The sequence below is a fragment of the Radiomyces spectabilis genome, assembly GCF_025331425.1.
Source record: "Radiomyces spectabilis strain NRRL 2753 chromosome Unknown BYT42scaffold_15, whole genome shotgun sequence".
NCBI classification, from domain to species: domain Eukaryota; kingdom Fungi; phylum Mucoromycota; class Mucoromycetes; order Mucorales; family Radiomycetaceae; genus Radiomyces; species Radiomyces spectabilis.
Window position 1 is genome coordinate 126851 of NW_026251940.1, and position 12439 is coordinate 139289.

The following is a 12439-nucleotide window of genomic DNA, read 5'->3' on the forward strand; positions in this document are numbered from 1 at the left end:
TACAGATAAAGCTACAAACAGCATCCTTTTTATATTCTTTGTGGACTTGATCTGTTTACCAATTAAAAGTGGTGATGGGGCGCAGTTTGACTGGGCCTGCTAAGCCTTGGAACACCTAACTCTTTCACTTGCTTCCTTTTTGCGCTCATGTGTTACTGAAGCCGTCTGGAAAAAACCCGAGATCTGCAAGTTCGGGTGCAACCCCTCCTAAGAGCGCTTATCAACTAGTTGAAACACCGATCAAACCTTTCCACTGTATTCAAACTGTTTTCTTTCTATAAACCACACGCAGACGATGCTTTCTGACAATATCTAAACATCATTACGCTTATCGGGTTTATATGTGTATGCATACATGTACTCATTGCTGTTTACGATAAACAATCAAGCATCAGCGTTGTCACAGCAGAGAAAGGCCGATTTGAAGCAACCTTAATCGTTTGTGATGAACTTTTTGATTCATCGGCTGATGGAAGTCAAACCAAAAAAAGGACGGGCAGTAGTTCAGATTCAGGTGAGCAGAAGGTCTGAAGTATGAGGGTGAATTGCAAAGGTCCAGAGGAAACAAGTAAGGTTCTGCCGACTTCTTGACGCACTCCATATGCACGAATGCCTACTCCATGACATTTTCATCGTTGAACTGGTGGCTCTACATGTTTTCGGCACCCGGTAAGCCAAGAAATAAGATGGCTGCAACAAAGAATATCAAATAATATGTCGAATGCTTAAAACAATTACTGATGATTCAATGGCCGGCTGCAGTAATGCAGAGTAATCTGTCAATAGTCTGAACTAAACTGTAAGACTTCTTTCTAATCTATGCAAACATATCACTGTAGAACATCTGCCACTGTACTTTTACATTAATAACCATAGCGCCCAGGTCAATCAGCGAGAAAGAGTCCAGCGAGTTTTTTGGTCAATGCGGCGCAATTGTAGTAAGCTACAGTAGTTCCAGGTAAGTACGCAATTACCGTTTTGCTTACTTTACAGGGCAGACCTAGAGCAGCAGAACCTGGGATAACAGCATAATCTACAATAAATAGCCTCCAAAAAAAAAGAATGTGCGACATGTGAGCCTGACATATCACCAGACTTCGTATACTATAACAGAACTGTAAATGCTCTAGGAAATACAGGTTATGCAGCCAGCAGCTGAAGTCCATTTCAGTGTGGTTCTGATATGAACACAAGGTGATGTGTGCATGGTAGTTTCAATCATTCAGATTCCATACTAGGCAACAAATAGCCAATGGATCATTGGATCACTGTGATCTGTTACATATAAGGACATAAGTAGATCCATTGAATTGATCGATCCAAAAGCTCCTGTGCAATTGCTTTGACTAAACCAGACCATGAGTGTGGTTAGAATGGCATGGAGGCGTGCCAGGGTAACCAGGCAACTCTGCATCCACAAGTGGTGCTGCCGCTCATCCTCAAGGCCTTTACCTTACTAGGTTCCTCCTTACCTGGGCCTATAGCTACAAAGCCCAATCCTCTTTCTCTAAAAAGATCCAGCTCCAATCGGAAACAAGCCAGTGATGACATTGCCATTAAGCGCCAAAAAAATACTGATGCTGCTCGACGTTCACGGTTACGAAAGATGCTCAAGATGGAATCTTTGGAACAGCGTGTCCATGAACTCGAGACCGTAAATAGCCGATTACGGTTACGTGTCGCTGTACTTCAAAGCGAACGAGACGCTGTGGATGAAAGAGAACGTGCCAATAGAGAACGAGTACGTGCATTGGAAGCCCAGCTGGCTGTGGCCCACCGCGCTCTCGTCAAAGAGTTCCAAAACGAAAAATGACCAGCGATCAACCCACATACAATCTGTTCTATTATTCCACTGATACTTGTCCCTTGTTAAAACTACACTAGTTTGCGTCACCTCATATCCGCCCTGATATGCTACATCCCTTGAACAAAAAATATATTTCCCGCGTCCAACCTTCGGCGATGAGCCATATACGGAATTGAACCATCGGAAGACCGTACGATTTCTCTCGACAGTTCATTCTACCCTCGCTGTATGGGGCTAGTATAGAAAATAATAACTCTCTCTCATGAGAATGAGATCAGATCGAGTCAAGAGACCGTTGGTGAACGATATGAAAGCTCGATTTATACTTTATACCTCTTTTAAGTTTTCTTAGGAGAAAAGACTGTAGAGTTACTGTAGAGCAATGTCACAAGCAGAATGAAATATGAATCCTGTGCAGATTTAATCGACGTTGTAATGCTATCCAAATGCTTCAATTCTGATATCATCCGGTCCCTATTTTTCCTGTACTTCGACTTATCCTAAAGAATGGTATCACGATTCTTGATTGCTTCCTGTCATTCCGTGGAACACTGTTCTCTTTCTCTCTTTTTTTTGTCTACTGTGCATTGCAGCTGATGTTTTGAGGCCTCCTTATTCGGATGCAAGAGACCACAAAAGCTTCTTGTAGTACCGCGTCTAGGTTTACGGTCCTTTCACATTTAGTTTGAAGACATGAAAAGTTTTTTGTTTGCTTCTTTGAGTTCGCTCTATTACCAACCCCCCCCCCTTTTTTTTTTTTGTACATCGCAGCTGATGCGATGATACTTCTCACGAAATTTCCCAACAGTGACTGGCTCAACAGCAGTCCATCAAAAATGTCTATAAAATGGACATCCCACTGCGTCTGCCAAAGTTCTTTCCTTTTCCCCGAACCTCCATTCTACCTTTCAAGGTCATCTTTTTCTCCGAGGTTGTCTTTTTATCATTATTTTGCATTGAACTGAAGGTAAGCTCAAGGCTGTTGATCCTTTAAGAATAGAAATTTGTAATTCTAAATATGATTTTTCTATAATAGTTTATTCAACTGGCCGACCATCGACGGTTCCGGCGCGTGCTCTTTTCGTTCGACAAGCGCTGAACAGTACTGCGTAGTCCGTCCTGGCCCACTTGATTGGTTTTTCCGGGCAACGAAGGCCTGTAGATGTTTACAGGTAAGCCATCTGCATTATATAGTCATACTGACTTGCTCTTTTTCTATTTTTCGTCTGTCTAAACCACATTTTTTGACTAATGATCTTTTTCCCAATTTGTTTCGTTCTCATTGGTTGCTTCTGCATTTTTTTATTGGTCATTTGAACACCGATTTTTTTGTGACTTCAAAAGTTGAATAAACTGTAAAGAAGGCAAGAAAGCAGTAATTGTTGATTGAGAAAACGTGAATGATTTTTGATACGAACTGAAACACATTCAATGAATCAAGTCAATAATCCATCAGCAGAGACGATCAATGACTGTGAGAAATTGAATTTGGTGTAACGTCTATGATGTCTTCACTTACGAGGTGGTGTTGATGTCGTGATGCTGCAGAAAATAAGCTGCAGAACTCCTGACAATGCATCACAGCAATATTCAAGCTGAGCTCATTGTACGACGGTGACGAAGAATTCAACTAAAATAGCACATTGGCTAACACAACCGAGCCTTAATCGAGTATTGAATCACATTGATCCATTCCAAAAAATGCGTATACAGGGGTGGCGATGTTGTAATTCTTTTCAAAGAAACCCGAAACAGAGAACAATGGTACCATACAAGTTTGTCGATGGACAACTCGAAATGGCATGATGAATCATAATATGCTTGTAGTGAGTGCCAATCATGATCCCCTTAAAAAAATGAATGGTGACGCCGTAGCAGTAGGCTAGATAGAAATTGACCATACAATAAATGATAAAACTGAATCTTTACTTGCTGAGAACAAAGACTTGCATATCAATGTTCGCGTGTAATCCAATAATAAATGCATGGTTTTTAAATTAAAGGTGTCAAGGGGATCACCGTGACATTATACGTTCGGTATATGATCGATGATTGTCGGCAGATCTGATCTCATATCTGACTCGCAGAAGCCTCGTGTAAGGAGGTTTTAGACAATGAACTGTTGTGTGACTGTTGCACGACGATGCCAAGCGCAGCAGCTAAAAGGTCAATAGTCACTGCTTCCGTTTTCCCTCTTACTGCGCTCCTTAATCATGACCTTGTCAGTTCGGCGACTCACTGAGAACTTGTTCCTCCTAGGAACAACTTCACTTGCTTTTGTAAGCAAACTATTTTCGAGTTTGATGCCCCGAAACTGACTCTGATCCTCAATCTTCTAGGTTGCCTGGATTATTGCCTTTGGTGGAGCTTGTGCCATTCCAGTTGCGCGTGCCAATTGGTGGATCATTGTCTATGAATTGCTCATTATTCTGGCCGTGACATTTTTGACTCTCACAGGAACCTACGATCACTATCGTCTAGCGGTAAATACCAAACACCAAGCGTTCCATTGGCAACCTGTAAACTCATCATGCGTCGACCACTGCAGCTGCTGACCTTTTTAGGTGCCAGCATTGCTATGCTGACTTTAGTTCTTGACAATGTATTGCCGACATGGAAAATCGGTGGATGGCATACATCAGCATGGAATGCATTTGCTGCTGGCTACGTGATATTGATCATTATTCAGGTACGGGAGTGGACATATTAAACCGAAAAACTCAGTAGACTCACGCAATTGCTAGTTCTTGTGGATATTCGTTTTCGGCAGTGAACCCCACAGTTACCTTCATCAGCTCATTTACCTGAACACGAACACCGTTAACCAACAGCCAGCTGCAGCGGCTCATCTGGAAGGAGAAAAGACTTTGACCCAGCCATATCCTCACGGCGGCGAGACTTCCATTCCTATGAGCCATACTGGACCTCACACTCCTCGTCCGACTTCACCCCATCCTGCAGCTATCACATCCCCCACTGCTACACCTGCAGGATCGGCTAGCTATAATACGAATGCTGCCCCAACGACAACGGAATTCCGAGAAAAAGTGCGAGCACTTCACGCCTGTAAGACCACTTGTTTCATGAAGAAAAAATTCGGCATTACTTACTCTTCGATGATTTTGATACTCTCTAGATCAAGCTAATCCTGACGATCCGAATGAATTAAGCTTTGACAAGGGTGAAATCCTCGAGATAGTGGACCAGAAAGGAAACTGGTGGCAAGCTCGTAAGGCTGACGGCAGCGTTGGCATTATCCCCAGCAACTATGTAAGATACCAAAAAGCTTTCTGACCTATGGATTTCGTACTCACGTTGGGCTATTTTTTTGTTCCTTTTTTTTTTTTTTTGCAGTTTGGTCAAGTATCTTCGGCCTAAATACAAAGAGTATTGTTTTCCTGTTCTTTTAGTATAAGTTATAGCCCATATTTAATATCGTAGATTTTGTATCCTTTATAAATGATCTCCTTACTTGTCGGAGAACGTATAGTAAGAGCTAACAAGCCGTACACCCGCTGTGCAATGGATGCCGCCTGCCACCGGAGGTCGCCCCCTTACATTGAGCGACTTTCGTCAGACAAAAAGCCTAACGCAAACACGGCATAACCTGGGCGAGAACTCTTGACGGAACTTCGGTATATTAATGACAACCTTATGGCATACGTTGCAACGTGATTTGTTTCTGAACACGCGCAGGGCAGCACTGGTTCCCCCCCTCAGTTCCATCCCGCCCAGGCTATGATAGATCTAGAAAGATGTGTGGGTATGTTGGGTATTTAAAAAAAATGAGTTAGTAAGCTCTTTGATTGATTCAAATTTTCGTCAAGATATTTTACCTTTGTTATTTGAAGTTTTCGATAGCCATTGATCGCTTGACACGACTTGGATTATATGACATTGAAAAATTTTTGAATTAGTATACGTTTATTACATCATAGCAAAGGAAAAGAAATTGGACTTGCCTTTGAACCAAATGGTGTACCGGAAAAAAAAACGATGAATACTGACCGCCAGGTAAGCTTCTTCCTCGATGCGGAAAATAAAATTGCTTCCAGGGACAGTTAAGCGATGGATCGGTGGTGTCAGCTTGAGCAGGCAAAAAATATTGACGTGGCCAGAAGTGACGGTAACTTCGAGTTGGATTCCAGATATCGAGAGTCCCCCGAATAAAAAGAAAGAAACAAATAAAGTACATGATGATAAAAAAACAATGGTCGCGTCAGTAAAAACCTCCTAAAAAACCCTGTAGGAAAAAAAGAGGAAAAAACTGCGAAAAGAATATGTACATGAAATATAAAATACAAAATACAAAATACAAACTATGAACTACAAAATACAATAATCGGGAAGACATCTCGAATACCATATCATGAGAAGCAATCCAAAGGAGAGGAACATGAAGAGGACACGTAAGCGTTTTTCCGATGAAAAAGAGAGTCACACCACCAACGATGACCTTTGACGTCATCCAGTTTCGCCAGATGGATGGATGGATGGATGGATGGCGAGAGAAAGTCAACTTGTAGCATCCAGAACTTGTCAGGCGAAAAGAAACGGAAACCGGAAGCTGGAAGAAGGATGGAAGCAAAGGAGGGGTGAGTCTGTTTTGCCGGAGCAAAATCGATGGTGGACCACTCGACGCTTACCTTTTTGAGGATTGTAGTCGATTCAACCAAGTTATATACACGGGATAAGAATGGTCTGGATAATGGACGCGGATGGGATCTTGATACAATGATAGTGAGGGTTTATCAAGCAAACAGAAAGAGAGAGAGAAAAGCAAAAGAAAAAAGATAAGAAGACCAAAATATATGATTTTCCATGGATGAAACAATAGTCACCTTACTGGTGCATGAACTCATAGATCGAAGCACGTCTGCTTATGTATTATTCGATTCATTGAAAATTGAAAGAGAGTGAAAGGACATATATAGTATAACTGACAAAAAAAACAAATTGAATGATGCTACAGAAGAACGCCAGTCGTATCATCAACCACTTTTCTTCAAAGAGAGCTCTACTCACATTTTTATTCGAAAGACGACGATACTCTGTTTAACCACAACTGGCGCAAACGGCATCTTGCTGCTAATTGTTTCGCCTATTATCGTGAAAGTGGGCAGCGAGGCATGGTTGAAAGGATATAAAAAAAGGTTTAACAGGTCCTGATAACTTAGTGTAGATCATGTGATTTACAAAATCGCTAATTTCCCAAAAATTTTAATTAGGAAACTAGGTGGAGCCCGTGATCTTCAAGATCACAATTGGGGATATTTATTGGTAGACTCAGGGTATGCTACCATGGGTGTGGTTAGAATGGCATGAAGGTGTGCCAGTTCTAACGTATGAGGTAGAGGGCGCAGGTGGAGCCCGTGATCTTCAAGATCACAATTGGGGATATTTATTGGTAAACTCAGGGTATACTATATTTTTGGTGAAATGTTCATTTGAACTGCTGTGGATCAGGTATCTTCGCCGATACAATAGAATCGTAGTGCTCTGGCGTCACAGGTTTATCAGCTTCTTTTAAAATGAGTAGAATATGCGCATGAGGCAATCCTCTTTTCTGGAACTCGACGGTATAAACGTAGCCAATTACTTTTCCAAGTGTATGGTTTTTTGTTAGATCCTTCAAAAGAGCTCTGAGCTTGAGGTTGAAAACTCGTGCTGTCAAATCTGGCCGATCAGATACTGTCTGTGAAGCAAGAAGCTCATTCCGAATTTCTGGCCATTTTGGATTACACGTGAATGTAATGAAGAGGTCAGGCTTTCCGAAAACATCTGACGATACTCATTGCATCTTGGTACAGCTGTTGCATGTTTCGAGGGCTGCCAATGAATGACGACGGAAGGATGACAGGCTGACCGATGGAATTCATATTCATATTGTTGTCGTCAAGTTGGAGAGCATCTTGTACGCCTGAATACACATCAGCACGCAGTCGGGACTGGTTGAGGCGAAGGTGATTGAGGCGGTTTTGTTCCATCTTGGCATACATATCTACGATATACTGCTGAAAGAGTCGGCCAAAGAGGTGCAAGTGGTGTCCATCATTTCGATACATCAATCTGAAACTGTAGTAGTTCATCACGGTGACTCTGTCGTTTCTGGTCGATCGAGTTTCAATGTTCCACCCAGGCTCGCCTTCAGGAAACATCAGCACGTAATGGAGTGGGTCATACAGGCGATGCATCTCACTGATTGATGTCAGTTGGTCACTACGCGTACAGATCACAATATCCCTTCCAGAGGACTCTGCGTTTTCACCGATAATAACACCAATTTCAGAAGCATTTGGTGCATTATAGCGTCGTGGATCTGGGGCATCGTCAGCTCGAATAATCATTCTGATGTTGGAAGCACCACCATTATCCTGTATGCATTGGGCCATTGTCTTGAAAAGATGGACGAAAGGATTGATTTCATGCATTAATTGCTGAAGTACTTCCAAGATGTCTCGCGCGAGATGGCTTGTAATTAGGAAATCTCTTCCTTCTTCAGTGTTGCTGCGAAGGAGACGCGCGATTGTTGGAGGTGTAGGCTCCAAAGGCGGAAGCACAATGGAACCTTGGGCACAGCAGAACTGGAATTGTGGATTTGAGATGGATCCAGACATGCGCTCTTTGAGCCACATGTGTGCCTGGCAGAAATTGCAGACAACATTCATGCGACCCAAGGTATGTCTACTGGGGAGTTCTGATTCATCAGACTCTGCGTTACCAACAGGTGCAGGTAATCTACGGCTGTGTTCTCCAGCGTCATTTTCGTTTGCTTCTCTCATAGCCAGCCTCGCTGGATTCAATGGGCAAGCCAGATGGCTGCTGCGCTGGTGTCCCAGTTGCTGGCACGAAGAGCAACGGACTTCTACCAATCCTTGGATCGTAGCAACGTTGGGTTGTTCGGTGCGTCTGGGGTTATTGGGACAGTTTCTAGAGGTGGATTGAGCGTGTCCTGGGAGACCGCAAGAAACACAGGAGATGGGTGATGAGACAATAGCGCTTTCCTCAGCACGTCTCGTATTGTTGGGACAGCTGCGATTCGTTGATCGAGCATCACCTGGCAGGCCACACGAAGCACAGAAAATGGTTGAAGACGACATTGGGGAAAAAGCGATTGAGCTTGAGGAAATGGAATAAAGAAAGGAATTGGACCTAGATAATAAAACAATACAGCGTGGTTTAACTAAACAAATCATATAATAACACGGTCCGCTCATGCATAAAAGGAAGTGCAGATCATGAGCAACTCCAAGTGACCGGTTTTTACAACACGTAAATCATGTGATCTATTTTGTTTTAGCCAATCAGCAGCCTTAAAAACATTTATTATCCAATCAACAACGCCAAATTAGCGGACAATAAAAGTGACTGCGAACTAAAATTCAAACATTTTAATAAGGTTGAGATTATCTTGCATATCCTTAAGCGCGGCACCGAATACTACGGCACGGAATCTGCTCTTTTCATCATGAGTGAATGGTATGCGTTGAACTGTGGATTTTAGGCTGCAACACTTGGGAATACTGTAGACCGATTTTTCCTGACGGTTTTTGCAGAAACGAAAAAAAAAAGTTCCAACTGGCTTTTTGTATGTTACTTGCATCGTCACGCCCCCCCCTTTTTATTTTATGGTACATTGCAGCTGATATTTTGAGACTTCCTCGTTCAGATGCAAAAACGCCCAAAGTTCACGTATTACCCGTTCCTAATTTTGTGGTGTGTCCTCACTCTGTTGGTAAACATCAAAGTTCTTTGTAGACTCCTTTCATGGCTCATTTTGAAGCAGACCTCGATGAAAAATGAACGTAATGTGATCAAGCCTCATCTCAACCTTATTAAAATGTTTGCCTCTGAGTTGCCATATTTGGATATATTCCACCGTCACATTTGTTTGCCGACAAAAGACCGCTGATGATTGGGTAGTTTCAAACTCAATGAACGTTGATTGGATAAAACTGTTGTAATCACATGATTTACGATAAGATCTGAGCGGATGTTGAATTATGGCTCCTGATTTGTGCTTCCTTTTGTGAATAGATAGACCGTGATACATACACGGATGCAAGAGATCGTGTTGCTTTGCATTATCCAGGCCTGTTCCTTTCTTCTTTCTTATTCTTCCTCTGTAAAACTAATTCAATGTCATCTTCAAACGTTTATTGTGCTTCTTGCAGTTTGCCAGGACATGCTCGCTCCACCAACCGCAACTGCCCCAACAACCCTCAACGTGCCCAACAAAGTAGAATTACTACAACCCGAGGACCAAGCGAAGTCCGTTGCAGAGCTTGCCAACAACTGGGTCACCAGCGTTCCAACCATTTCGCTTGCCCGTTGAATCCAGCAAGATTGGCTATGAGGGTGGCTGGAGAAAGTGACACTACGGAACGTATTCGTACTTTACCTGCGCCCGTTGTCCAAGCAGATTTCGACCATCATGCTAATACGCTGTCAAGTGAACAATCAGGAACGCTCAACAGTGGCCGAAATAACGAGTGGGAACTTCCAGAGAGACGAACAATCAGGAACACTCAACAGTGGCCGAAATAACGAGTGGGAACTTCCAGAGAGACATACCTTGGGACGCATGAATGTTGTCTGCAATTTCTGTCAGGCACACATGTGGGCCAAAGAAAGCTCATCTGAATCGAACTCCAATCCGCAGTTCCAACTCTGCTGTGGCCAAGGTTCCGCTGTGCTTCCACCTTTGGAGCCTACACCTCCAACCATCGCCCGTCTCCTTCGTAGCGACAATGAAGAAGGGCGAGATTTCCGTGAGCAGATCCGCGCCTATAATATGAATTTGAGTTTTACTTCGGTAGGCGCCCAAATCGATGAATCCGTGGCCAACAATCCCAACGGAGCCTACTGCTACCGTATCCAAGGTGGCATTTACCACCAGATCGGTGGTCTACTACCACCAACCGAGAGTCATACCCCTGCGTTTGCCCAAATGTACATTTATGATTCCAACACACAACTTAGACACCGGCATGTTGTGGCACCCTATCTGCAGAATGCCACCCTTCTCATTCTACAAGATCTGCTTACCGAAGTCAACCCGTTCGTGCCGTTGCTGCAGTCGATGGCCCAGGTCTTGCGTGAATCTGAGGAAGCCGTAGATGTGAGGCTACTCATAAGTGCGGAAAACACGCCTGATGTTCGTCGTTACAATGCACCCACAGCTAGCGAAGTTGGAGTGATCCTGGTAGACAGTACGATCATACCAAACAGTAGCCGCGATATTGTGCTCCGATCGAGAAGCTATGGGCTTCAACGCATCAGTGAAATGCACCAGTACTACGACGCGCTCCACTATGTCCTCATGTTCCCGCATGGTGATCTCGGGTGGAACATCCACTCACGCTCGCCAAGCGGTCGAAGCATTACCGTCATGCAATGGTATAGCTACCGTCTGATGATGCGCGATAACAGCCACGATTTGCACCTGTACGGCCGATTGTTCGAGCAATATATAGTGGATATGTATGCAAAAATGGAACAGAACCGACTCACGTATTTGCGGCTAAACCAGGCAAACCTGCGCACGGAACTGTACCGAGGTATCGTAGATGCGGTAGAACTCGGCGACAATGACCTCCAAAACGTCGGGCAAAAGGTCATTCTCCCATCCACCTTTATTGGCAGCCCGAGACACATGCGCCAACTTTACCATGATGCGATGAATATCGTACGTCGATGCGGGCAGCCGGATCTCTTTATTACTTTCACTTGCAATCCTCAGTGGGTGGAAATTCAGGACGAGTTGGCTCCACTCCAGACAGCTGTTGATCGGCCCGACCTTTGCGCTCGAGTTTTTAACATGAAGCGTAAAGCTCTCATGGAAGATTTGACCAAGAAGCATGTTTTGGGTAGGGTAGTTGCCCATGTCCATACTGTGGAATTTCAAAAACGAGGATTACCGCACCTCCATCTGCTTTTGGTGTTACATCTGGACGACAAGCTGAGAACACTGGACGATTATGATCGCATTGTGTCAGCTGAACTTCCGGACAGACAGAGATTTCCTGATCTCTACGACACCGTCAGCAGATGTATGATGCACGGTCCGTGTGGAACCATGCATCCGAGGTCTCCGTGCATGGAAAACGGCTCCTGTAAGAAGCGTTACCCGCGCTCCTTCAACGAAGCTACCGTCGAAGATCACAGGGGTTACCCTTTGTACCGTCGTCGCAACCAAGGTTCATCTTTCAACCATGCCTCGGTCCCCATCTTGCAACGACAACGATTATCAGCGCTCTACAAGTCATGGTTGCCCAAATTTCTCTCCACGAAACACTTTCACGATAATAGGCGAAACAATCAGCAGCAAATGCCGTTTGCGCCAGTTGTGGTTAAACAGAGCATCGTCGCCGTTCACATAAAATGTGAGTGGAGCTCTTTTTTGAAGAAAGGTGATTGACGATACGACGATCTGGTGTTTTGTAGCATCATTTAATTTGGGTTATCTGTCAGTTATACTGTATATGCCCTTTCATTCTCTTCAGTAATCGAATGATACATGGAGCAGATATGCTTCGATCTGTGTAGCTCATCATTCATGCATCAGTGAGGTGACTATTGTTTCATCCATGGAAAATCACATATTTTTGTCCGAATTTTTTCTTCTTCTTT

General features: G+C 43.7%; 2 protein-coding genes across 2 annotated transcripts; both read left to right on the forward strand.

Moving 5' to 3' along the window:
• Positions 1-1378: 1378 nt before the first annotated feature.
• BYT42DRAFT_617919 (uncharacterized protein) lies at positions 1379-1813 on the forward strand (the record flags this gene model as incomplete). The annotated part of the gene is made up of 1 exon (XM_051572220.1): positions 1379-1813. One exon carries the CDS (start codon positions 1379-1381, stop codon positions 1811-1813), a length of 435 nt encoding a protein of 144 aa, XP_051419008.1.
• A 2138-nt stretch (positions 1814-3951) lies between these two features.
• On the forward strand, positions 3952-5392 carry BYT42DRAFT_586415 (uncharacterized protein). Its single transcript, XM_051570065.1, has 6 exons — positions 3952-4086; positions 4147-4290; positions 4356-4496; positions 4552-4873; positions 4944-5077; positions 5162-5392. Exons 1-6 carry the CDS (start codon positions 4021-4023, stop codon positions 5183-5185), a joined length of 831 nt encoding a protein of 276 aa, XP_051419009.1. The 5' UTR covers positions 3952-4020; the 3' UTR covers positions 5186-5392.
• Positions 5393-12439: the final 7047 nt, after the last annotated feature.

Bases quoted from the DNA above. Each gene is read 5' to 3' on its own strand.
- BYT42DRAFT_586415 (XM_051570065.1), top strand. From the start codon at position 4,021: ATGACCTTGTCAGTTCGGCGACTCACTGAGAACTTGTTCCTCCTAGGA. The intron at 4,874-4,943 runs GTAAGACCACTT...GATACTCTCTAG, and splicing joins AGTGCGAGCACTTCACGCCT to ATCAAGCTAATCCTGACGAT. The intron at 5,078-5,161 runs GTAAGATACCAA...TTTTTTTTGCAG, and splicing joins GCATTATCCCCAGCAACTAT to TTTGGTCAAGTATCTTCGGC.